General features: G+C 41.1%; 1 protein-coding gene and 1 long non-coding RNA gene across 5 annotated transcripts in view; one reads left to right on the forward strand and one right to left on the reverse strand.

Moving 5' to 3' along the window:
* The first annotated feature begins 633 nt into the window (after positions 1 to 633).
* LOC106938433 (uncharacterized) lies at positions 634 to 14,975 on the forward strand. The gene is made up of 3 exons (XR_001422618.1): positions 634 to 1,181; positions 8,599 to 8,604; positions 14,965 to 14,975. It is a non-coding gene; the product is annotated as an uncharacterized LOC106938433 (long non-coding RNA).
* The window catches only part of LOC106938432 (armadillo repeat protein deleted in velo-cardio-facial syndrome homolog), a 39,991-nt gene continuing 15,283 nt past the window's right edge, over positions 2,484 to 27,191 (reverse strand). For 3 of the 4 annotated variants that reach the window (XM_015020474.1, XM_015020473.1, XM_015020472.1), the window contains 8 exons: positions 16,271 to 16,398; positions 14,090 to 14,240; positions 13,737 to 13,929; positions 11,783 to 11,894; positions 10,927 to 11,014; positions 8,494 to 8,585; positions 6,415 to 6,527; positions 2,484 to 3,660 (listed from right to left, as the gene is read on the reverse strand). In XM_015020474.1, coding sequence (XP_014875960.1) covers positions 6,426 to 6,527; positions 8,494 to 8,585; positions 10,927 to 11,014; positions 11,783 to 11,894; positions 13,737 to 13,929; positions 14,090 to 14,240; positions 16,271 to 16,398 — 866 coding nt within the window. In that variant the 3' untranslated portion in view covers positions 2,484 to 3,660; positions 6,415 to 6,425. The remainder of the gene's footprint in view (positions 3,661 to 6,414; positions 6,528 to 8,493; positions 8,586 to 10,926; positions 11,015 to 11,782; positions 11,895 to 13,736; positions 13,930 to 14,089; positions 14,241 to 16,270; positions 16,399 to 27,191) is intronic. The other variant, XM_015020475.1, reaches the window with a different exon arrangement.

Consider the following 27,191-nt stretch of genomic DNA (forward strand, 5'->3'; position numbering starts at 1 on the left):
TCGCCAATATCGGAAACCGCCACTGCTTGATGGAGCCTGTAGTTTTGCATTCGTGGCTAAATCAAACCACATTCTCGACACCCAAGGAGACTTGCCTGAAAAAATGTGGTGGAGGAAAAACCATAGGAGGAAGAAAACACACTTTACCCCACTTTAAAGGGGCAGTATGTATTTTTCAGGCACAGCATATTCACAACAAATATGTTACCTTTATTTGTTATAAATAGGTTGTATATGTCAAACATGACTTAAAAGAAATTTGACTTTGTAATTTTACACCTGGAAATTGGGCCTCTCTCCTACTAGCTCTGAAACTCCGCCTTCAGGAAGTCATCACAACTCGCTCCTCTGTTAACCCTTTAAGGTTTTTACTAGCGTTGCATTGGGAAGTAGCTCAGCAGATGTGCAGTTCCACCAGGTGTTGGCTAGCTGCTGCTGGTTAGTCTGAAGGAGCAGAGTTGGGGAGTCATGGGAAGAGGGCTGCTCTGTGAGGCAGGTCCTGGAGAGGCTTGGAAACCGTCTCTAAGGTGGCACTAGATCCACTCAGGTGTTTTGCACAGCTGAATCGTTGCCATGGTAGATTAAGGGATTTCTCAAACATGGATGAGAGAATGAAGGCATCGCTATAGGTTTGTTTTTGATGAAGGAATAACACCATAGGATGACGTTAAGATCTAAAAAGTCGATTTTACACAACGTTGGCCCTTTAAAGTGCAGAGAGATTGGCTTGGACTGTAAGCAAATAAGACACAAAACCAGATGACCCTTAATTTCCAGGCATGATTTATTGAAAACACACCAAATTTATACTCTACAAACCAGTATTTTTCCATTATGTTTGACAAGCGTAATATTTGCCTCTGGGTATTAGTAAAATTAACATATTACATTCTGTCACTGTGGCATCGCTCCTGCTCGCTACGAAAGCTCCGACGGCTTTACTTCTCTAGGAAATCAAACCCATTTGTCAAATGCTCTCTACCTCATTAAAAGTTTATATTACAATGTAAATCAAGGCAGCAACCCGCCAACAGTCTAAACTACTTAGGAGGGGGACAGTGAGGTGGAAGCTGGGGTAGAGGGGCCTGGATGGATGGATGGATGGATGGATGGATTGATGGATGGATTGATGAGCTGAATGGCGGTGGTCAGGGAGGGTTGGGGGTCTGACACTAGGGGTTGTGGGAAGGAAAGGGAATTTGTGGAATGAGAGTTATATAAAACACAGTTCTCTTTATCTAGCATGGAAAAGATTAAGGCACATGATAGGTACAAACACATCTGCTACTCAGTTACTTTAGTTTCACGGTCTTGAATCGGTTGTATCTACACAGGTAGGTTTGTCTTGATTCCGCGTGTTTGTGTGCGTGTGTGTGCTTGTGTCCGTGGGTTTTAAACGGCACAGTCGCGTGGCTCTGCGTTCTGCGAATGTACAACTGTTGGGGGCGGGCTGCACATTCACACAACCGAGAGCCCTTTATTACTTTAGAAATGATGAGCACAACTCCCGATCCTTTGGTTGTGGTAGTGCATTCGAGAAGGAGGAGACGGTCGACGTGGGACTTTGTCCGATGAAAGCACACACGTCTGACGACACACAGGAGGGGTTGTTCGGGTTATGACGACATTTCTTTTTTTTTTTCCTTCTATAAATCTGGGTTTTAACATACAGGAACGATTCATTTTTAAAACTCCATTGATTTTTTTTTTTTTTAAACCACAACGTACATCTTTGTAAACACTGTAAAATATGCAAGCTTTACAAAGTCACATACGTCACAAACAAAAAAAAAAAGAAAAGAAGGAATCAAAAATCAACTCGGACTTGAACGCAGGCACATGCCGTTCGCCTTGAGTGACAGACGCATGGAAACCAGATGGGGTTCGACTTCTCTGCAATGGCAACAACGATTCTGCATCTCGACTGTAAAAAATATATATATACTATAAGACCCCATCTTTAATTTACAGCGCTGTCCTTCTCGTCTCCAGCCGTCTTCCTGCACGAGCGGATTAAGTAACATCCAAATGACGCCACGACGAAAAGAAAACTGGCACTTGGAAAAGAAAAGAATAGAATATAAACATCTTCATGCTCACTACTGGATCATTTCCTTTAAGATGCAGCAGATTAGGTGAGTTGGTGGCAATCGAATCACGTACAAACGCATGAGGAAGATAGATATATATATATATATATACTTTTTCTAAAAATTAAAAATCATCTCTTGTTCCTGTTTTGAAGACACAGGAGCTGCCACAGAACATGGATCCAGATTCATTTTCCTTCCTGTAACCCTCTTCCCACAAATACAAAATATAAATAGGTGATCGCCGGTGCAGCTCGACGACGCTTTGACACACGTTTAAGTTATGCAAGAGAGTTATTTCTTGTTTACAAACAACAGTGAGCCTTCATCAAATGAAATGTGCTTTCCAAACAAGGTGATATTAATATACAGGTAAGAAATCTGATTTTCTTAATCACAATTTTTCCTTTTTTTTTTTTTTTTTTTTTTTTAAGTTTTCTGTTTGTCTGACTCTAATATACAGTTATATAAAATCCAACATAAATGATTTTAGACAAATCCTCATTATTATTACTGTTTTCTTTTTTTTGTTTGTTTTTTTACAGTCTGCTTCTCCTCAGAAACACAGATCCATTTATAAACATAATGCCTTGAATCCTCTCCGATACACAACACTGACGGAACAGCAACCGGCCGGGAAACGCGTCGCGCCGCTACGCAACCTGAGAGTGTCACACGGGAAGCCGTGAAGCTCGAACAGGACGAAAGAGACTCTCCTCCGATTTGGTTTTGGAACCGTTTGAGTTTTCCGTGTGGAGGATGAAACTCCAGTCTTGCTCAGAATGTCACTTCTCTTCTCCCCAGATCCCAACTTGCAGGTTCTTGACTACAAAACATGGACACCGATCACCTGATGCACAATTCTGAAGTAAAAGCAATCCTGTTTTTTGGGGGGGTTGTTCTTTTTGTATTAAAAAAAAGCAAAAAAACAAAAAAAACAAAACAAAACAAAACACAGTGAACCCAGATGGATTATTTTTTCTTATTATTTTAGTGCATGAGGACTGACTCTTTACTCTTTTCCTCTACAATGCTATGGCTCCTCTCAGATTCGGTTACCTCCTTTTGTTTCTCTCTGCTCTCTTTCCCCAACTCTGATCACAACGACGTACCAAAATCAAACAAATCTATATTCTCCAAAACTCCCTTAACCACACCAAAAAGAAAAAGTAGAAAAAAGGAGCGTCCTTTTCCTGTATCCTTTCATTGCACGTTCCTTTTCCCTCTGTTCCGCTTTACTTTTCCTCTTCTTCCCGTCGCGCCCCCATCGGCCTCCATCGAAATTCACTCTCAGAGCAAGAGTCCACACTGGAAAATTCACATGATGTCGAGGAATGTAGATATGACAGAGTAGGAAGTGTCATTACACTTTTATATATATATATCTTATTTTTTTTCATCTTCTGAAAAATTCGACTGCTACTGGGTAGTCTCTGTTATGGCCATATTTGTTTGAAATCCTTTTCTCTGTACAAAGTCCCTCTCCAAAAATGAGCTCCCGTGAAATGGCAGTGGTGATATGAGAGATCCTCTTGTAGCTGGGGATGTCGCACTATTTGCTGTCTTAAGCCTGAAGCACACGGAGAAAGGAAAACAAATATTAGAACAAGAAAGAACAAGAAAATGAGAGTTTCCTTCCAAAATAAATCCAGGCCGCTTCATTTATATTGTGTGGATAATGACGCATATATGCCACAGTAACTCAGATTACTTAAAGGGCAGATATCATCATATTTTGTGTTGCAGTGAGCACTTGAGACTGTTTTCTTGACAAAAAAAAAAAGATCTTAATATGTTGAATGGTTGTGATGTAGTACAAAGAAAAAGGAGTGAGCTCTATTACTTTCCCAACAGATTCTCCAGACTGCCCCAGTCTGTCTAATATAATTTAGTGACATATTTAGTCTTTCTGATGAGCCATAAATGCGCAGTGACAACAGCTGCTCTTCTTCTATGGAGAACAATCAGGAAAATGCTAAAAATACAGTCGGAATAGAACCGTTCCAGTTTGTTGATCGTCTGTGTTACGATTATTTTGAATTTTAAGATTAAGGTCAAACGAGGACAGTCTTACAGCATGGTGACGGAGATATTCATAGGAAAGAATAGAAGCATGGAGTTTTTATACAAAATAACTGTATGATTATACCCAGGGTTCAATTACAGTAAAGAGACTTCAATCAAAAGGAGAAAAAAATCTACGTTGACTTTATATTCAATATTTGTTCACTTCTCTTGCTTTCACATTGCTGAACAGTATGAAACTGAATACAGCGTAGTGTTTCAACTGAGATCAAAAATAAAATGCGAGCTCCTGTTTTGGATTTTGAATTCCTATATCCAACTAAAGAACTGATCACATCAACTTGTCGCAACTTTCAACCAAATTCTCCGCTGACATCGTTTCCCATCCCCCCCCCAAATTGTTCTCTATTTTACTCGTTGAAATTAATACAACTAGAGCAAGATGAAAGCCCCATTATCACTGAAATGTTGATATAAGCCCTTTAAAAGTCATCACTGTTATTGATTCGGCCTTGGCAGTGCAGATGAGAGCCAAAGATGGCTGAACAGATGCTTCATGTTCTGGATGAAATCCTGCGAGAACACAACTTACCTTTCTTTTTTTTTTTTTCTAAGAAGAGGAACAAAATATAAAAACAAACATGCGACTTTACTGTATGAGCTACTATGACAGCACAATGTATGGGAACAAAGAACTGAATGAATGACGGCTGATAAGAGGACGGAAATCAGGATGAGGAGGCAGGAGGAGAGGCACGCTGCTGATGAAACAACGAGAAAAGCAGAGGTCAAACCCTGATCAGCTGGCAACCTTGAGAAACTCATTTTGTACCACTTTGATTTTTCTTTTTTTTGCAGACAGGCAGGGCTTCCTGCGCATATCTGGATGGTTCTCCCAGGAGACTTTCATTAAGAGCCACCCGAGTGCCCTGGAGGATCTCTACAGAAAGAAGAAGAATGACTCCATGACTCCCCTCTCTCTATCGCCGGTTCAGCAGAGGCCGTCGGGAGAGTGAGACGCTGGGCGTACATTTCAATGAGGGAGGCGGAGTCCAATTGTAGACAGAGACCAAACTCTGTCAATGCTTGGTGAGTGAAACAGAGAAGAGAGGTCTGCTGGAGTATTTACAAGGCCAATGTTGGTTGTATTGCGCTGCAGGCTTTGGGATGTAGGAGAAGAAGAAGTCGATGTTTCTGACTGGACGAGTGACCAAAACAAGCATGGCGTTTCTCAAGGACCGTGTCTGAATGGATGAACAAACTGAAGAGCGACGCGATTGGATGAGAATGTCATCTCAAAAGCCGCATTTGATTGGATGAATTTAGTGTCTGTTCGACTATTTCTGTTTTTAAATAACGCTAGCTTATAAGATATTTGGGTGATACAAATAAAAAAAAATTGGATAAGTCATAAAATCATGAGAATAAAGTTATAATACTATGAGAATACACTTTTATGCCTAAAAAATTTATAATAAACACAATTTTGCAATCGAGGAGTTTCCGTAAAATAACAAATGCAGTTAAAATTACACGTAAATTTAACTACAAGTTTGTTCACACAATAAGTCATTAAGAAAACATCCTTCTCCATCATACTTGTACCACTTCCTGTTGTCTTCTTCATCTTTTCCCCCAGTAGTAACATCCGGTTGTTGATCAAATGACTCGTGTGATGCGAAAAAAAATAGTTTTCCCAAATAAATTATTTTAGATTAGCCAGAAAACCATGTCATGTTGGTGCAAAAACCATTTTACTGAATAAAGTTTTTTCAAAATTGCAAGGGTTCCCATTAAGCAAATTTATTTTCAGAATTCCAATTTGTGCAATTTAAAGGTGAATGGAAACACAAGTACTATTGTTGTCTAGCAGTCTCATGAAGAGGATGCTAAGCTTTGTCTAGACGAATTTTCTTGATTTTTTTCTCAAGAATCCTTCTCTGCACAATAATCTGCAGATGTTCCAGTCGTCTCCACAACAGAACCAGCTTTTTAGCCTTTCTATGTCACTGGATCTGATCATTTTGAACTGATTCAGGGATTGCTGTTGCTTAATGGGTCTCATAAAAGTTGAGTGTCAGCTGATCTGGAGTCTGTTTTCAGTGAGCAGTGCAGAAGGATGTTTAAGCTAGCTGATCAAAGACAAAATAAAATATTCTACATGTTGCAGTGAGAGGTGAGGAAAGGGGGTGGGGGGGATGAAATCATGAACTTGGTGGGATGAAAATGGTGTAAGGATCAAATCTAGAAGGTGCAGCGTAGTGCTTTAGTTTGTACTTTTGATTTTTCAGGGACCTACCATGCATGCACTTATACCCAGGAGTCAACAGGCTGAGGTTTAACATCACAAGCGTCCACCAGACTGACTGCAGGCCTGTTACTCCTGATATAGTGTTTCCTATTTGTGTCATTCTGTCGCCATGGGGAGGGCGAGTTAGGAAAAACAAAAAGCAAAAAAACAAAAACAAAAAAAAACAAAAACAAGAGATCAGTACATTTTATATAAAGGCTTAAAAACAGACATGCATCAGAGTTAGTTTCCTGCCAGAAGGAGAGCTTTGGAGAGAAGAAATCAGAAAACAGCAAAACAAAACATACAAATCAACAGACAGAAGCTGAATTCAAAGCAGGTCGAGGATCAAGTCAAAGAACAAATTGCTTCTCTGTAAAGCAATTTTACGCCACAGCAATGACAAAAAAACAAACAAAAAAAAACAACTTTGCAATATCTTGGAGAAACTGGTTTAAGCTTTAGGAGGAACAAAGTTTTCTACCAACTGTAAAACAAAAATATGTATATATACATAGTCAGTGATGCATATGGAGCTGTTTGGACACAGTAACAAGAAGAATGTTTGCAGGAGTCAAGGTGAAGCTCAACACTACCCCAACTGTTGAGCATGGCAGTCTGGGTGTCATGCTAAGGCCCCCCCACATCAAAACTGGTATTAGCATTGATAAAGCAGGTGGATAATATTTATTAAAAGTCTGGTTTGTGCCATAAAACCAACCAGCTTCGATGCAATCTATTATTTTTCATTAGACAAGATTTCAAACATGGCAGAGTTATGCCAGACGTTCGTTTATGTCTACAAAAAATGCCTGATTTCTTTGGTGACTATTTGAAAAGGAGCGTTAAAGCACAAATTAAAGTGCATATATTTCAGTATGTAGAAGCTTTTGTGTACAAGCTTGATCCTGGTGGATTATTGGGAATTACCACAGATATTGGTTGCGCAATCATTCCATCCTGCAATCAGTTTGAATGCATCATTAAAACCTAAGATTGATTAGGTGACACAGTTGCAAAAGGTCAACAGGACAACTGCACCACCATTCATTTTGCTTTAAGGCTATTTTTAGCTCATAGTTGAGTTTCAGTAAAGTATGCACCTGTGACATCACTGGTTTTTGCTGAAAAAGCCTCTAGTTTCTCACCATTCTAGTCTCAAAGTCTGTGAGAAGACAGACGCAGCTGCGCACGCCTGATGACGAGCCTTGATATGATGCCGTGAGGTTGTGAACAATCAATGTAAACATCATATCTAACTAATAATCAAATCCAAAACCCACTGTGGTGGAAGTAGATAGTTTTTCACCAGAGCGCATGTAAGATAAGTCATCTGAGGTCAGGCAGAACGGAAAAGGATGCACTTTCTTTCTAAACCTCATAAAACATATATATTAATATCAGTAAGCTCTCACCAAAAAAATGTTTAGCTCTTTTTTTTTTTTTTTTTTTTTTCCAGTAAACACGTGCAACTAACTTCTAATACGACTCAGAATTACCTAAAACCTTCCCTCAGAAGTAAATACAGGAACCTTAATTTATGTATAAGATGAACTGACGCAGGCAGACTTTTCATTTTCCCACAAGGCCAATCTCATCCATCACACACTTAACTAGATGAAAACTAAACAGCCAAAAAGTACTTGAAAGTCATCCGACATGTCGGCCGTCCTCCGCGGCCATAATCCTCTCGCTCTGCCCGACAATAAACAAGCTCCGGCTGCATAATCAGCAGACGACCTCTCGACAGTTTGCCGGCGCGCTCGTTTCTGTAACAAGGCTCGTCTCCAGGACAGCATGCTTGTTGGCGGTTCTTTTAATCAGCCCCAGATTAATTGCTTTATGAACTCCAAAAGCTTACGGGCAATTAACTGGTGTCTCAGAGATCTGAGGGCGTCCGCAGCACTGAGCTGCGGTGGCAGCGTTAACCAAGGATGATGACTTTCCAGCCTGTTTGAAGAGTCGATAGAATTAAGAGCTTCTAATGAGGACCACCGTAGAAAGAACGGAGAGACACATGGGCAGAGGAAAAGGGGCAATATTTCTGTGCGATATCATTGTTGGAGACGAGAGGAGGCTTGTGCGTACCTTTAATGGTTCCCGTTCTGTCAGGTCCGCCGACCCGTCGTCTGTTTTGTATTTGCAGTCCTTGTCCCTCTGGTCAATGGTGGAGTAGCCGTCTGATGAGATCAGAGAACCGTGGTCAGCTCATTCCTCCGACTGGTGTCATTTGTTTAAAGATTTCCAAGACACAGAGACAAAGCTTTTTTCCCTTTACTTACTGGAAAGGTTTTCCAACATAAACAAGAAGATTACACATGCGTCCACACTCACAGTTTGAGGTAATGGAACGCTGAACACAAAACAGATGGTATGTCTGTGTTCGGAAAACACTCGGGCTATTTTGGGTCAAACCCTAATCAATTTTCCATCGTCGGACTTTGGCGTTACAGTCAATAGTTTGTCAAATTGTTTTACACCAGTCATTTTTACACTGAAAACTAACAAAGTGCACACCAGGTTGTTTATGGAAAATCCATTTCTAGAGACAGATTGAGGAATCACCTGTTGACTCGAGTCGGATGCCTTTCAGCTTGATCAGCCCTCACCAGGGACCGATGTCGGAACGGCAAAAAATTTGATCTCTTTTATGATTCGTTAACACGACATACCCAGGTGCCACAAAATGGATCTGCTAACCATGGAGGGCTTCCATCTGGAAGTCGTTACTGAGCAAAGGGGACTCAAAGTTGCATATTTTTTTTAAGGATTAGCAAAGTGCTTACAGCAGAGGAAGAACACAGACGTTCGAGACGATTTAATGAGAAATTGTGTTTTATGCAACATACCAAGACGTGTCAGCACACTAAACAAAGTAACCTCTGTTTGTTATGGAACATGGAGATTCAGAAATGTTAGCAACCTTTAGGTAGTCACAGCGTGAAGGTAAGGAGTTATATTTTCTACAGGAACACACAGACTGCTGTTTTCACCGTACTAGCCGTGCTAACCAATTGCTATTATAAGATGCTAAAGACAGTTAAAAAACAAAGATGTTTATGGTGAAAGAGAAGCCAGTTTGGTTGATGCATCTCCCCATCTGTCTGTCATATGGTTTACTTTGGAGTCTGAAATGCTAGATGAGTGTGGGAGAGCACAGCTGAAACACTCGTTAGGTTTTATCACATTCCATGCAAAACACAAAGTTTATGAAACAGAAGGATTACTTTTTGTAGAACTGTAATGAAGAATGATATCGTCGTAATAGTATGACGGATTTCTCAAAACGTATTCAACTGTGACTGTAACATATGTAAAACACAGCAAACAGATTCCTTTCCTAAACTCATCAAAGCGCGCTGTTCCTGAGGCCTTAACGGTGCTGCAGTATCGAGTATCGGACAATGTATCGATGCCGGAAGTATCGGATGCTGGAGAAAGATTAGTAGAAAGACAGTTCCCTTTTTGTCTGAGGGCTATCGTATAACCTGGCTCTTACCTAAACCCAGCTTCTCTAAAAGTGTCCTGTCACCAGTGGCACAATGTGCACAGTGATGCGACACCTCTCAGACAAATGGTGCCTGAAAACAATTCGTGCCATTTGGAGCAAAGATGTAAACAAACAGAGCAGCAGAGGCAAAATGCTGGAGCTTTCCAGGGTGATGATGTTTGGCCACAAACCAAAGAATGCAAACAGAGAGTGTGAAGACGCGAGTGTCACCGAATGGATGCAAAGAGTAAAACAGCAAGCTGCCAAAATGTGGGATGGTAATCTGTTGCTTTGCTACTGGCATTTCAGTCAAAAAGATGTTTAATTTATTTACAGGCAGGGCTGCCACTAACTGAGCTGAAGTAAATTACTGCAATGGCATTTTGGCTCCTACAATATTCAGCAAAGCACGGAGTTAAAACACGATTCTTATGAGACCTTTTCAATCTTTCTTAAAAATATCATTTTACTATGTGATTGAATTTGTAATTGTGGTTAAGCAAAACTAATTTTTTTGGTGAGCAAATAAGATTTTCTGATAATAGCAGAAAAAAGTTCAGTTTTGGCCTTAAAATGTACATTCTTCTCGAGAACATTTCCAATTCTTTCCACTAAAACCAACCTGAAGCCCCTTCTTACCCACATTAAGACTTTGTATCGACTTCCATTCATTTTAGTAATTGCTTTTATACGTAACACAGACATTTCCCCCCAGCCCAACTAATACTAGTCTATACCTGTCCATAACCTTAACCAAAACCTAATTTCCACCTTACCTTTTAACCCAAACCTCTGACCCCTAACTCTGAACAAGGTCGTCTACAATACCAGAACGTGATTTTGGTCCCCATGAAGCCCGTCGGTCTTCAGAAGGTTAGCATGTCAGAAATGATCCAAAGTAGTATAGCTAGACACACACGCACGCACACACGCACACGCACACACACACACACACACACACACACACACACACACACACACACACACACACACACACACACACACACACACACACACACACACACACAGACCTTGGTTCTTCTCCATCAGTGGCAGAGTGGTGTCATCATAACCTGGTTTGCCGTTCTTGGTAGCTTTAGGTGTGGCCGTCACAGTGGGCTGAGTAAAAGAGACGAAGCAAGCAATGTCATGCTGCTTTTTAAACAAATTTATGCAGATTGTAGCTTTGAAGGACATACTAGTAATTATTCTATGAATTGATGAGAGCAAATAAAGTGCTAAAAATGTCATGTTTTGCTAAATAACTCTTTAGGTGTAGGATCTTGGCTGATAGGATTGTAATCAGGTGTGGGCATCAATGATAGTGACAGTCAGCTCTATTAATGCTGAGCGTTAGAGATTCATCACAATCCCGGTTTGATTTCCCCAAATCGGCTCTGATCAGTGACTGGCAGATAAAACACTGAAAGTTTAAAGTTTTTTTTCCTACTGATTTGCTGGATCCAAACTAAGAACTCCCCAAATTTTTGTTGATAAAAGCATAAATTACAGTCACTTCCATCAACTTCTACTGTGTGCAAGTAAAAATCAGATAAAGCTTTTCAGGTTCAGTCCATTTACAATTTAAAGGTCAGGGACGTGTACCGTGTAGTCTCTTCATTTCTATTAGATCCAAAACCACGACTGCCATCTAAGAAGTAGATATTTTTTCCTTTCTGTTTTTAAGTATCAATTGACTGATATGAAAAATAGGGCAACTCTATTTTCCGTCATAACTTTATACATCATTGAAGTCCTGAATGATGTATAAAGAATATGTATATAAATTTACGTTACCCACGTTAGGTTAAGTTTTGCTACCTAACCGCTAACTTTCTTCCAGTGCAGAGCAGGAAGTAAAACTTGCGCCAAAGTAAAGTCGGGTACCTGGAAGTGGCTCTTGTTCCAACCGTCCTTAGTCAAAGCGTTCCTCAGCTCCTTGTAGCTCCACACCGTCTGCAGGACGTGCGACGCCGCTTTTGTTTCGCGAGCCGATTGGCTGAGGGTGAGACAAATAAAAGCAGTGGACAAATGAGGAATTACAAGAGCAAGAAAGCCGATCGAAACTCCCCTGTCTCCCCTGACGGTGACAGTCGCTGTGATGGATCCTGTGCGGCTGCGATCAATCTCTTTATTCAAAAGGCTCTGCCTCCACGCCTGGCTTCGGGCTCCGCTTTTGTTTTTCATTCATAACCAGATGAGGGCACGTTTCCTTTCATTAGTTACCTCTGAGCCTGCGGTATTAATTAAAAAGTGGTTTGGAGGGTGGCTCGCATCAAAGAAAGCTGACCTCAGGAGGCCAAACAGAAACCCAAGCTTTTATTGTTCCGAGACAGAACAATGTGTATTCGCGGTGGTTAGCAGCTGCCAATATGATCAAAACGTCCTAACGCAATATTAGGTCTTTGAGCAGGGCTGGTAAAAGAAGAGGGTATCGTGGGGTAGGTCAGTCCTCTAGTGTTCAGAACCAGCCTGAAATCTGCAGATTCAAAGCTCCACCACCGAGAACTTTGCCTCCAGAGGTAAATGCCTGTTAAATAATTTGTGGTAGGTAGAAATGTGTGCAGGCTCACACTATCCACAGTGTGAAAGGCAGAGTCTTAACTATTAGAGATGAGCTATGTTATCCTCCATGAATGCTAATGAAAAGCTCCTGATGCAACTAGTTTTCAAGACCCGGCTAGAATTATCACGCATCTGACGTCTCTTTCATACACAAACTCCTACGTGATTGGCTTAAATAAACACACTCTCTCCGAGTCTGGCTCAGTGTGATCGTCTGTGCCTTGCACAATACAAACACATGAAATCTTTTCAAGTATTCATGTCCAGTTTCCAGTGTAAATATCTCAGTGCGCTTTCAAACACAACTTTCAAGAAATGTCTTTTTGCAAGATACAGAAGGCTGTTTTAAGACAATAATACTTTAATATGGATTAAAAGAAGCGATACTAGTTCCACTTGTAACAAGACATTTTTCCCATAACGTAAGTGAAAAAATCTGCCAGTGGAGCTGGTGATTTTTGGCTAAAAACAAGCTCCTATATTTTTCTTAAAAGTTGCTTGTCAGTTAGTTTTGTCTTATTTTAAACTGTTATTTGCACTAGAAACTAGACAAAAAAATGCTAGGTAAGAATTTGCACTCTTACATTTGGTCCCACATATCAGTGGATAATTATGAAGTGGACAAAAAAACAACGCATGGTTTTGAAACATTTTTACAGAAATAAAAAAGTGAAAAAGTGCACTGAGCTCCATCTACAACAACACGATATAGTTAGCGTTAGCACTTTAACACATTCATTTTGATAATTAACCCCACAGGCTTTAACGTGTTAAAAAGTTTAATGCAATTTAAACCTTTTTTTTTTTTCCCCCCACATAGGAAAGTTCCAAGCGTTGGCATGTTTCTGGTATGTTTGTAAATCTGACGAAAAAGCGACATCTGCAAACAACAGCGATGGACGACAAAGGCGCTCATCTTTGGGGGTTAATCTTCACGTCAAAAAACCGATCTGATGGAACGCTGGCCATCAATGCGTGCAAGTCATGCTAAAAGGAGTTAGGCTATAGCCAAAGTTATTCAAACATAAAATAGCATCTTGAGCCACATTGATGTGCTAGAACTATCCAACAGTCCAGACTTAAATCAAACTAAGAAACTATGGGATAAGAACGAGTGATTAAGACTAACATGTTCTTCTTGCTAGCCTTTTGCAGAAGTACTTCTGCAAAGTATTGTCCTATAAACACACAGCAACTTTATAGGTTCTTATTTGTGGAAGCTGCTATATCCCACTTTTCAATGTACTAATGGTATTAGTATTTCGTAAATCTTCACCTGGTCCTGTTGATGGCGACCAGCTTCTCGATGGCCTGGGCCTGGATGAGGGAGCGAGCGTTTTCCGAGCTGTCCGTCACGATCTCGTGAATTGTGTTGAGGATGGCGACCACGGTGTCCTCCTCCAGGTTCTTGGCCGGTCGCTGCTGGCCGCTGGGCAGGTTGCTGACGAGGTCCCGCATGGCGTAACTTCCTGTGAGGTGAAGGGGTTTTTGAAGCAAAACGGTGAAGACGAATTCATTCCAAATCATGATTAAATCTTAAGGTGTGTCCAGCGTGGTCTTTCGATCTTAACATGAAGGAGAATACGCCCACACGGTCTCAATGCACCTGACGCAACAAATCCTCCATACCTATTAGATCCTTGTTGCGTCGGTCGATGGAAAGGTTGCGCAGAGCGATGGCCACGGCTCGGACCACCTTGTCAGAGTCGGAGCGCAGCAGCTCCACCAGGATGGGGAGACCTTTCTCCTTCCGCACTGTGGCTCGGATGTAGTTGGACCACTGGAAGACATCAGGGGTGTAATCTTTACACAAACACTCCACATCACTCACTCTGCAGCTGCCAGTCTGGCTTCTCCTTCTGCTCAACTCACCGCGCAGCGGGGCTCTGAACGGACACGCGCTTTAATTTGTCTGAATTTAAACATCACTGGATTTTACTTCTTGTTTTTTGTAGCATGAAACATTAACTCTGACATAAAAGAGGTCTTTGCTACCCCAAGAGATGCAATTAGGCAGAGAATGGGAATGCCTGAGCCACCAGGTGGCAGTAGTGAGCTGTGGAAAACATGAGAGAAAAGGAGGGGAAAAAAAGAAAAAAAATCGGGGAATGAGTGTAGTTGAAAATCTCTGATATTCTCTCAAGGATCAGGATGTGTTGTGTTAACAACAGTGCGTCAGAGACTCCAACGTGCTATTAGGGAAAAAAAACAAAAAAACAAAACAGCTATTATTGCGGTTAATTCAACAGGAAGCCAATGTATATCTTAACTGCAAGTCAATACCAAATTGTGTCAAAACTGAGAACATTCCACAGGAACATAAAGTTCAAATCCTGGAGAACTCGAGGAATTTTTGGAGCTCAAAGCGAAGGATGGAGGAAGGCAGTCTGCTGAAGAGAGGCAGTCCGGCGCCGACGCCCCGGCAGGCTGAGTGCGACCCGTCTGCCGAGGCGCGCAGGTGACCGCTCTCGCCTGAGGTGCCTAGCGTAACATTCGACAGCCAGCCTTTCCACAATAATAATTTACTGCAGCCTCTTGCTCAGCGGCTCCACAACCGCTCTGATTGGAGTGACTACCTGACTGCTGCTGGAGAGCCACTCTCCTCATCCAGCGCAGAAAGCCCTGGGAATGAGTGAGGGCTACGGCTGTTATCTAATCACATCACTTCAACCAGATGGGAAGTCCTGAGGTAGATTGCACCGTTTTCTTTTTTTATGTTTTCCTCTTCATAGACTGGGCCTGCAAAATAGGACTTGGGATTTATTGTATGGTTTATTATTTATCAAGATAAATTTCTTATGGTAAGAATTTGGATTTATTGTTGTCACTGTAAATTCCAAGTAGCGATACCCTCTGCCAAAACTGTTCACATTGTTGGGATTGTTAGTTTTAGGATTTTATCCACAGTTTGCTCAATGATGGTGTGAATGAATATCAATAAATTTGAAAAAAATGATTAAATACTGTGTGAAGTGTAGTGATACAAATCACACTCATAAATGGTTATAATTTTAAATGTTTCTCAGGAGCAGTTTTTGTGTTTGTGGGGCTATTATTGCTCTGTAATGCAGTCGCAGCCATACAGTTACCTAAAATCATCATCACAACAGCACCACAAAATATCAGGATGCAACTTTAATTTCATATCGCCTACAGCTGGTGCAAAAGTTGCCAATTTCACTACAATTATCTTTGGTGGGAAATAAGTTACATTTCATTTCCACTTTCCTCACAAAAATCCAAAGTTCCTACATATTTTTTATGTCAGGATTTCAACAGTTTTTTCAGTTCTTTTAAGTTCTTGAGTTCTTCAACATGAAGGTTCTCTCTTAATTTATGACAGATATTATACAAAGTAGACATCTCAAAATTGCACAGGAAGGAAAAAGATTTGGATGCCTTATTTTGGTTTCTGATAGTTAGCTAGGCCTGGAAAATACTTCAGTCATATTCCATTGTTTTCCAGACTGTGCAGAAACCCTGGGAATTTATTTTTTTCTTTGATCAAAGTCCATTAACTTATCTTGTCCTTAGTCTCCTAGCTCTCTACCAGTCACCTTTATGGTAAAACGCACATCCAGTTTAACATTTAGCTCAGCTCCGTTGCTGCATTTAGGGCTTTATCGTCCCTGTCCTCCGCTAAAGCGCAGTGGGATGCCATTTACCCCTAATTGGTGCTTCCAGCTGAAAAAGTTTCGCCACCGAAAGGCCACGACCAACATCAAAGTTTGCAGAAAGTGTGCAATTAAGCAAAAAGTCAGTTTGAACACGGCGTCTTGTCTTTGTACCACTCCCAACCCGAGGACTTACAGTCCACTGTCCAGCGCTGAGGTTCTGCAGAGCCCCTGCAGCCGCCTCCAGGGTATTGTAGTTCTGGCTCTCCGTCAGCAGAGAAAGGTAGAGCCTCACCACTTCGGGCTGGTACAGCAGCTCGAAGCCTGTAGGGGAACACAGAGGGACAAACTGGTAGGAACCGCTGGCAGGGCAAAAGAGGCAGATGGGCTTTGTGGAGGAGCCAGCAAACGCATTACAAAAAGTTATCTCAGAGTCCTTCTGCTCAACGAGAGAAAAGACGCTTGTGGTTGCCATGATGCACAACACCTCCAAATGTCCGAAAATTCGGGTCGAAGCGTTTTGTTTTCAGTAAAAGCTTCAAAAATATGAACATGAAGAGAATCTCTTGGCAGAAAATGGCTGGAAGGAATTCATTCCTTTCAGAAAGAATAGTCGAAAATGTTCCACTTTGCAACACGAGAGCAGCACCGCCGAAAAACACTCGAGCATTACAGGAGAACACAAGGAGAGATTATTGATCCGACTTTCAAGTTTGATCCCGAGTATTTGAGAGGGAGTTTTATCTCACTAACACACAAGACGTCCAGCCACAGTGGATCATTATTCCTCTCTCTGATGGAAACCTAATTACATTTATCAGCTATTAGACAGAGCAGGCGCAGCGAGGGAGGGAGGCAGAGGCTTCTAATAAAAACTGAAATCAAATTCATCCATCAAAGGGCTTCTTTTTTTTTTTTTTTTTTACTTCAAACAAATAGGCTCATCAGTGTTTCACAAAGAGCCAGAGCAATACAAAGCTGTACAATTATACAGAGGTGACAAATGAACAACAAGCCCTTAAACTGTTCAAGTTTCCTGAAGGAAGCAGAGACAAACCGATACGATCAGGTGGTGAAAGGAATCGGACAAATTTGAGCTCAGAAACCTAAGATTTCAACCGTGGACGCGCCATAGCTAAATACAACCAGATTGCGCTAACTGCAACACTCTTTGGTGTGGAAGACGCTACTATTGAAAGAAGACTAGTTAGCCGTTGGAAATTAGCTGCCACTTCCAGAAATTAAACTGTATATATTTGGAACAACACAAAGCTAAACATTCGCCTGTGAATAGCAAAAATCTGAAAAATTTTTAGAAAGACGCTTTCTAAAAATGGCTGTCACTGCCTATTTTTTATTTTTAGTTCAAACACCAACTATGTCATAATATGCATTAACATGGACAGAGGAAACTGTTTTAGCACACAGATTGTGAGCCAGTAATGCTAACCTTGCTAACAATGCTAATCTTGCTAATCGCAAATTCTGCTGAAAATTTGTCACTTGCAAATCATTTTTAATTTGTTGTAAATTACTAATTAAAAATATATCAATAATTAACGACAGCTCAGGTCAGAGAGGCTTGAAAAAAAAGAGAAAAATCAACTGCCACCACAATCTCAGGATGGGTTAGCTTTGCAATAAACATTTGAAAATCAGACAAAAAAAAAAAAAAACAATCTCAAGAAGGAAGATAAGTTTTATATAAGAAACCACAACTGTGTTGTGGGGGATAATAAGTTATCCCCACAGATAACTTATAATCAAAATCAGATAATAAGTTATCTGATTTTGATAACTTATCTTGGGGGAAAAAAATCATTGTGTTTTTTTTATTAAGATACAAGGAAAACAAAAATACATTAATCATAGCTTACTTTACATGATCTTTACAAATGTGCTTATGTAAAAAGTTGCAGCGGTCAAATGTGTCACCTTTGAGTTAAGGAGTCTAAAACAAAACCCCAAAATGAAGGGCATGAGTTTTACAGATTAGCTATACATAAAAGTCGAACCAAACTTCTCCTCACCATGCCTAAAGTTAGAAGATATGAAGGTAGTGAGTAAAACAATCCTACATAAATACAACAGCCTGTTTATCCTCGACCACAGCACATTTCAGATTCGTCTTCCAAAGCCTCCAGGCTCAAATGAAATGGAATGTAACTGTGTTTATTCATGTGTTCTGAGGCCAGCTTTTATATGAAAACCCTTCTATTTATGTGGGCACCATTATATAGGAACCTTGTAGGAGAAACACACACAGACCAGCCAAGCTCGGAGAACATTTACCGTCATAAAACAAAGCTTAGTGTAAGTATGGAAGTGGATGCTCCTCCTTTGGAACTGTTTATTATAGCAGAATAAAAAATAACAATAAAAAAAAACAGAGGGGAGTGGATGAGTTTTGTGCTTGGGAGGTAACGGAAACGTAAAGTTAAACTTGTGTCCTTAAATTCATCTAAATCCACATCTCACACCCATCATTTGCAGAGAGCCGCGGCCTCAGCTCCCCTCTAAGATTGGCGCATTCAGACACGGCAACACGGTTGTTAACACTCGCGAACTGTGGTTTTCTTCCCCGTGGCGTTTCCCTTCAAGATCCCTCCACCAGAATGTGTGTGGGAGGAACTGCCAGATCGGGCGAAAGTAACTGAAGGTGCCGTCTGAAAAATGTTGAGCTCATTTTCAAAGGCCTGCACTCCCTAAAAGCTTTAAGGCACAATCTTTTCAAGCAAAAAGAAAAAAAGAGAAGTGCCTTCATTTTCATACCTCCGTCATTTTGACCTGTAAAAACTCAAGGTGGTGTGCAAGCGTTCCTCGGAGAGTATCGGGACGATTCTCAGCGAAGCAGCGAGACCAGGAGACGTCGGAGCACGGTTGTAACCGTGTGCTAAAAACACGAATCAGATGAAAAGGTTCGCTCAGGGGCAAAGCGGGAGAAAAGGGAGCCTGCAAACCCCTCCACTCAGCAACATTCTGCACTCGCCTCATATTTCTGGGCGTACTGGGTGCAAACTCAGCAGACTGGAGTCTGCCAGGCCTGTTGAAAGACATTTCATCTCAGGAGCAGATTCTGTCTGAGGAAAAGCAAGTCAGGCGTGTTGAACTCTTACAGTAGCATGTCCTTTATGCACAGTTCCTCCCCGCAGTCTACATACAGCACACTGTACAAACATTAAGCCATCTTCATTGTGCCTTCCTTAAAAGAAACAAGATGTTAACAAAATCTCTAAGTGTTCCTCTATCTAAGTGTTCTGAAAGCCTTTCAAGGTTTTTCTTTGGAATTTCATTGCTAAATTGTTCTGTCTTTGTACAGCAAAGTAAGGCCTTCAAGAAACAATAACACACACAAAACATATACACCGAAGATGTTGCCTGGCCAAATTCTGGAGATTTCTTATGCTCCAGACTAAAAGAGAATGAGAAAGCAGCTAAAGTCCAAGAGAAAAGTCCTTCTGTGAATTCACAAAAGCCCTGTTTGGCCTGCTTTAACCAAACTCTAATCTGTCTAGAAAGTGAACCACACCACCTGAAAATAACTATCGAGTGTGAAAACAACCCAACACTATCTTTATCTACGGCTAACCAATCCAAGTGTATCATTTATTTATTGGGTCATAAAATATCTCTGCCAAAGTTTTTAATCATCTGCGAAGGCTTCATGTCACCACCTCAGGTTCGTCCTGATCAGCCCTCTGCCAGTTTGCATTCTTGGCTGCGGTGAACTGTGGTTGTTGTTGGTGCCGGCTGCCAGGTTGCAGGACAGAATTACAATCTGGACACGGAGATGAGCTGCGAGGCAGATGTGATCTACGGCTCTGTGCCAGACGGAAAACATGACGACGTTTCCTCCGTCAAGTTCCGGTTTGGAGTACATGCAAGTGACATTTTTAGGGAAATAAAAACTGTATTAGCACTGTATATCGGAAGTGCAGTATACCATAAGTGTAGATATTAAAAAGCGAATTCTGTCTAGCGATGTAGTGTGCCGGCATAACTTTATAAAGTAAAGTCAATATAAGCTATTATTATTAGAAAATGTGGTTATGAAGGTTTTTGCTTTAAGCTTGATTCAATGTAGCATCTTCGTTTGAGGCTCTTATTTTGAAGTAAGAAAGGAAGTAGTTTTGTTTGTTGGGCTAGCCAACAGTATTCTGTTATAAACAGCAGGAAGGAAGCATCCAGCTCTGTTCTATTATTCTTTTTAATGCAGAAAATAAGACCTTTGGCACAGAAGGCAGGGAAGCTTTCTGTGCATTTTGAGAACACTGCGACTAGCTAACTGTTAGCCAACAGTGGTGAAGTTAGCATGTGCTTGATATATTCTTACTACTGCTGGTCTAAAGGGCCATTTCAGAGTGTTTTAGCATTTGATCATTTCTACAGTAAAACCAATGGACCTGGATAAATGAACAGAGTTTTTAAAAACTTGTTTCATAAAATTCTTATTCAATTGCACAAAACCAAAAATGAAGTGTTTCCAATCCTTTTTTTTTTTGGCATTAGGCCCACTTTATAATTAAACAATAATAAAAAAAAAATACTTGCACAACTACAGCCTGGCCTTTGAATTTTTTACTCTGATAAAAAAATATATAATTTCATCTTATGAATCCAACATTATGTGCAGTTTCATCATATACTGTATATTACAGTGACTCCACTAGCAGATCTAAATAACTGTGCTGCAGCAGTGGCAGGCTGCTGTTTTTACTGTAATGGCTGTAATAACTCCAGCATACGCTGTTTGCTCCACACAAAATGACATCTAACTACCAACCAAAGATGAGCTTTTAGTTGCCATAGAGACTGAAAGTGTAAAATGACTTTGCAGCGTCATGGTGAAACAGGCACTAACAAGTCTTGTGCTTTTTGTGTCGAAGTCATCAAAGAGTTACAGAACCATATATCTACACAGAGGTTTATGTCTACAATCCTGGATTTCCACACTGGATTACCTATGATTACATGTTAAGATGCTAATCTTGCAGCAGCTCAAAACCAGTATTCCTATTTTACAAGCTGTTATTTCCTGTAATATTTTGATTACATATTGATCATAATAAAACATAAGCCGCTGGCATTCTGCAGCCACGTCTCCACCACATGCCGAAAGCAAACGCTACAAAAATTATGCCATAAATAAAAACATTAAAGCGTAGCCAGCATCAGTGGTGGCTCCCTGCGAGCTCAGCCCCATGAGCCCATTTCCAACACTTGTATGTTGGTGGGGCACATCACACACAGCTGTGGCCTCCTTATGGAGCTCCTGCTGCGCTCTGATATACAGCAGTGCACGCAAACACGCCGAGGAACTAAAGATGGGCCACACAGCCATGGAGTTACAAACATGGAGTTACATGGCAGGAGAAAGAGCCTTAAACGAGGCGAGAGTGGGAGGAGCGGCAGGCTGTTTCTCCAAAGCGGAAAACGACGACGACTCCCGCAAATCGAGGCGACGCTCAATTAGCGCCGGGGTCCTGAAGATGAGGAGCTTTTGTTGTGCTCCAGAGCATGAAAACTGGGTTAGAAACTAAGTTTGGTTGGAGTGATTGAGCGATGCCTGGTGAAGAGCTGCAGCAGTAATTGGGTTCAGGCGGCTCTGCTACTGCCTCGATGTATTCCACTGTGACAGAATGGTAAATAACAATGGATTCATTGATGTGCATGCAACGTATTAATGTATGTATGCAAACACCGCAAAGACTATTCAGTACTCCCGCACGAGGGAGAACAGGTGGAGGGAGGGGGTTGGCGGCAAACACCTCACATTCGCAAATCTTCAGGGCTTTCTGCTTTGCTCTCACATAGTCGAGTGCATTCGAGCAAAACCGGATACACGCCTCTGCAAACAGCTCCGTGTGCACACCTAAATCCATAAACACACCAAACACTTGGCGAGGCATGTCAAAAAGTGATGTCCATCGATTCTGTCTGCCTACATCCAGCTAGAGGTTCCGTCTTGAATTCACACCGACGCTCCGTTTATTTACACCTCCCATTTCCAGCATGGCACCTCCACAAAGCAGGGAAAACATGCTGTGTTTCCATTACAAATGTGCACAAAACTTTGTCAATATATAAAAGAAAAACTGCCTCATTCTTGTGCCAAAATGTTTTATCAAAAAATTAGGTTTTTTTGGAATTAGTGTATTTCCATCAAGCAAATATAACTGTGCAATTTTAAGGTCAACAGAAACGCAGCAAATGACACCACAGTACTTTAACAGTGACAAAATTTAGGCGTAGCATTGGAACAACAACAGGTGACTTTTTATTATCTATATGGATCAGAGGTGGTAAAGTTTTAGTTTAAAGTGCGTCTACACTATGCTCACAACTCATGACTTTGTTATTTCTGACAGTTTTTTTTCTGGGCAGTCTTTCAATATTTCCAGTTGCAGTTCATAAATCTAGCTTTGAAAGCTGTGCTTAATTCAAGACTGTGAAGAATCCACACCATTTGTTGTATTAAACAGCAATAGCACTATGCTAAGTATAGTACTTGAGGGGTTAAATTGTCTCCAATCTTTCACAAAAGCTGGCTCTCGGACAGATAAACTTCTGGAACCTGTTTGCTGGAGAAGTCATGATTTAGAGCCTTTGTCTACAATTGGAGAAAAAACAGAGCAGTGATGATACTTCCCAGGAGTGGCTGGAAAATATTATGAGGACGGATGAGAGAAAAATGTAATTTTTTTTAATACGATTGTCTTTGGCTGCTTTACAGCTCCATGACCCAAACGACTTGCCGTAACTGATGGAGCCACGCATTCTAGAAATCCTTATCTACAATTTCCAGCCATCAGTTTGTGATCTTGAACTCATGCACAGCTGAGTTTATGTAGAAAATCAATGATCTAAAGCTGAGAAGCAATCTGGAGAGGCCTAGTCAAAGTCTGGTCTTAAATTGGAGAGGCTCCAAAATGGCATGAAACGTGTTCATGCTTTAAAACCTTCCAGTGTGGCCAAGTTAAAACATTCAGGAAGAGAGGAACAGAAATCCTCCACAGCGATGCAAACACCTGACCGCAGGTTTTCACAAATACTTGATGGAAACTGCTGAGGACAGTTTTAGGAGGAAGACGAATCAAAAGACAAAAGAAAACTGCGCTTCCAGAGGAATGCTGGCAACAAGGCCACATTCTCCACCAGACAAAGACCACATAAATAAATGAAATCCTTCCAATGGGGGAAGCCTCTAGTTTCTGGTCTAGCTCCACAAACCCCTCTTTTATGTCGGAGCATCTTTATGCGAGCGCACGCAGCACATGGGACAGCGCTGCGGTGCTAATGAAGACTTTCTCGGGGCAGGAGTCACAGTGCCGTGATTGGCCAAACATCGCACATCATTAAAAAGTAACATGGCTGAGATGGAATAATGCTCTCGACCCTCTCGGGTTCATTAAAAAAAAGAAAAAAAAGGTGAGCGGTGGAACCACATAAACAAAACAAGTAAATTGGCGAGGTTCGCTGAGGCCTTCGCCGCGGCGACTCCGAGTCGTTCGGTGTTGGCTAATAACGGCGCTTTCATGTTGTTTATTCTGCTTGGAGCAGAACCAGATGGCGGTTGTTAGCTGACATGTCAGTTTGCACTACATGATAATTACTTTGAGTAGGACAGCACATAGAATATTGGACACAGAGAGAATCTGTAAATATGAGCTGCGGTTCGCTGCGTTTTTATTTTTTGGAGAAAATACGAACGCAACAGCGTCTATGGTGGCATCCTTTTTTACATAACGCAGCGTTATCCTCGGAGGAGGTGGAGACAAAGACGTCTGAAGTATCAGCAAAGGAGGTGACGTGAGCTGACACCAGAATATCAGCTGCGGTAATTAGAAATCTGCACAGTATTTGTATGCTAAAGATGCCTGTTAATGTCAGCTGTGACTATAATTAGGACCTGATTGGAGATGCATGTTAATGCTAGGTGTAAATCTCACTGAAGTACATCTAATTGACTTTCAAATTCCCTTCCCACGGCTCCCACTACTCTAATTTCTGTAGTGGCGAACCACTGTGAAAATCTGTTTCACTACAATCATGGGAAAATAATAAGTACACCCTACCTGCCTCCGGAGCATTTAACAAGTAAAGCAGCAGCCAGGTGCTTTTAATGTGATACAGTTCAATATCTGATCATTAGTAAGTGTGGCCACCATTATAAAAGCAGGGATATTAGTAGTTTCTCATCTGGAGTTGTGTGTTAGCGCAATGTTAAGGTACCCGGTGTCTTGCAACTTTCAGTCATCTCTCTGCTTCAGCACACCTGGCTCCAATATTAGCTCATCAGCTCTGCAGAGCTTGGCTGCAGACAAGTGAGGCATATTTAACTCAAGTGTGTAGGACACATCTAAAAGTTGCAGGAGACTCAATTTTCACTTCCCAACAATCGGAGAAGGGTAAGAAGATAATTTTCCAACATTTTCAAGAGATTACTTGAGGACAGTAAGTACCCTATCTTCCTAGGAGTGTGGACGCCCTACCAAATTCACCATAAGGTAATGGCACACATTGTTCAGAGAAATGATAAAAACCCAAAGATCATGAGAGGACATTTAGAAAAAAATACTTGTTGCAAAGGATGGCCAGGAGGAAACATCTTTACTGTTAGAAGAATACAGCAGCACAGTTTTGCTTGAAAAACCTGCATCAAAATGAACAAAAAGAGTTTTGGACAAATGTCCTGTAGGCAAATGAAACCAACGTAGAGAGGTCTCACCATAATTCATAGAGCCACGTTTGGTTAAATAAATTAAATAAGAAAACGGTGCATTGCCTAAAACAAAAACACGACCTATGAAGCAACATGGTGGAGGAGTGAATATTTTGGCTTGAGCACCAGTCACTGAGTGATGACACCATGAACTCCTCTGTACACCAACGTGTTCTAGATTCAAATTGGAGGCGATCTCTCTGCCCATGAAAAGCTAGAAACAAAGTGGCTCACCAACAGAGCGATGATCCCAAACATAAGATCAAATCTACAGAGTCCCAGTCAAAGTCCAGATCTCAGTTTGATTGGAATCCTGAGGCAGAATCTCAAGAGAGCCTCAATGAACTGAAGTAAGATTGTAAAGAAAGTGTGATCCAAAATCTCATACAACAGCAAAAAAGACTAATACAAGTTACCGAAGCTAAAAGATGTTCTCCAATTGATCAAATCATGCGCCGTCGTTAGATTTTCTTATGATGGCGTCAACAGCAATGGAAACTTTTATTTTTCCATGATGATGTAAGAGAGATAAGAGATATTCCAACATCTCCTCTTAAAAGTATGTCAGCAGTTGTTCGACCTCCAGTCACCCCTTCAGTTCATTGTAACCCCTCATAGTCAGTGGGCTCTAGCCACAGATTGGCATCTCTATGAGCAGCCCCAGGGCAGCACGCATTAGCATACCCACATGGTGGTTGGCCTTCATTTGGATGTTGACAAAGAGAGACATTGGCCTCTATCTTGGACTGCTACCCGTCAGTTTTGTGCCACAAAATGTAATGGCACGATGAAATGATTGAAGGGAGGGGAGAGGAAAAAGATACTCTACAGGCACAAAGGCTTGTGCCTCACTCACCCTTCTGTCACTACCTCCTTCATTCTTTGCCATCTCGCAACAGGCGTCTGCTCTGGCACCACCGTAAGTCTGGTCCATAAAAGCCGGAATCCTAACAATTAGCATAATGGGACCCTTAGCAGCAAGCTGTTTTTTCCGGTGCAAGGGGCTTCTTCCTCTTTCTTGTTCTCAAAGGCCAGAGGAGCCCCGCAGTGCCTTTTTGGTAGAAAGAGTCAAGCACCGGTAGCAAAGACCTGCTGATGAACTGGACTGTCTGAAACGTCCATGAATTTCTTTCACAAAGTTCATCGAAGATGTTCCGTCTTTTCTTTTTTACTGCAACCTTTGACTTCTGGATACGAACACAGACCCAGCGGTTCTGTCACTGCCAAAGAAAAAGCCAGTGTGTCTTTTTGTAGCTAATTCAAGAACGTGTCATGCATCATGTAACGTTTCCATCCAGTGTCCCTTCTCCTGATGGGAGTGGGTTTTAGGGCCCCCGATTAAATTATTGTGTCTGTTAGGTGCAGAAGTTATAATCCATTTGGATGAAAAGCAAATTAAGAACATCTGACATTTTTTATTCAGTGTTGGAGGATGCAACGGCCTTTTTATGACAATTGGATTGGGAAGCGAGACGAATGAGAATGCATACTGCTGACATTCAAGGTTTGCAGACACAATGTAAGCTCTGTTTTATGCAACAACTCATTTTTCCATGAATACATTGCTGCTTACCTCCAGCAAAAACAGAACCAACCTGTCATGCTTCCAGCTGCTTTAAAGTCAAAACAACAAGCCCTGCAATGAAACATGTCTGACTTCAACAGCTTCCTAAGCATCATCTTGTGGAAAATAACACAAACTTACCATATTTTCCTACAAGTCACTTATCCTTTGATTAATCTAGATTCACATTGATTGGTATTTGGTAATAATCAAACACCAATCCTTTTTCCTTAGTAGAGTCTAATCTAATAGGGGAAAGACTGAGATGGTGAGAACCAAATGCTCAACTTAATACTTCCAAATACCAGGACAGTATTTGGGAGTAACACATAATCTTTCATTTTAAACAATACATAAATTGTGTGCTTAATTGATAACATATCACACTTGTTCAGATATGCCTTACATTTCAATACTCAAGGAATTGAAGGAAGTGACACTGCCTTCAGTACACTAAATAGCGCTGTAGCATCACTGCCCTGCACATCTGATACTGTAGCATGTTCTGATCGTTAGCCAAACCAGGCTACAATAAACTTGTTGAAAATTCTTCAACTCCAACTCTAAGTTACTACACATATCTGTCATTACTATGGAATACACAAGTTATACTCAAATGTCAAAGCAACAACCTGATAATATCGTTATTATAGCAGTATACACTAGTTCTGTCTGCTCTGATTGAGATTCCCTCACTTTTGCATGCTAAATGCCTGAAGTGGCTCCAGCTGACTGATGCGCCACCTACTTTTTGATTAATTGACCACTGATTGGAGAGATTCATAAAACAGTGAACCTTAGTCCAAGATGGTACATTTATTTACATATCGT

The sequence above is a fragment of the Poecilia latipinna genome, unplaced genomic scaffold (genome assembly GCF_001443285.1).
Source record: "Poecilia latipinna isolate Pla-1442-1.1 unplaced genomic scaffold, P_latipinna-1.0 Scaffold2590, whole genome shotgun sequence".
NCBI lineage: Eukaryota > Metazoa > Chordata > Actinopteri > Cyprinodontiformes > Poeciliidae > Poecilia > Poecilia latipinna.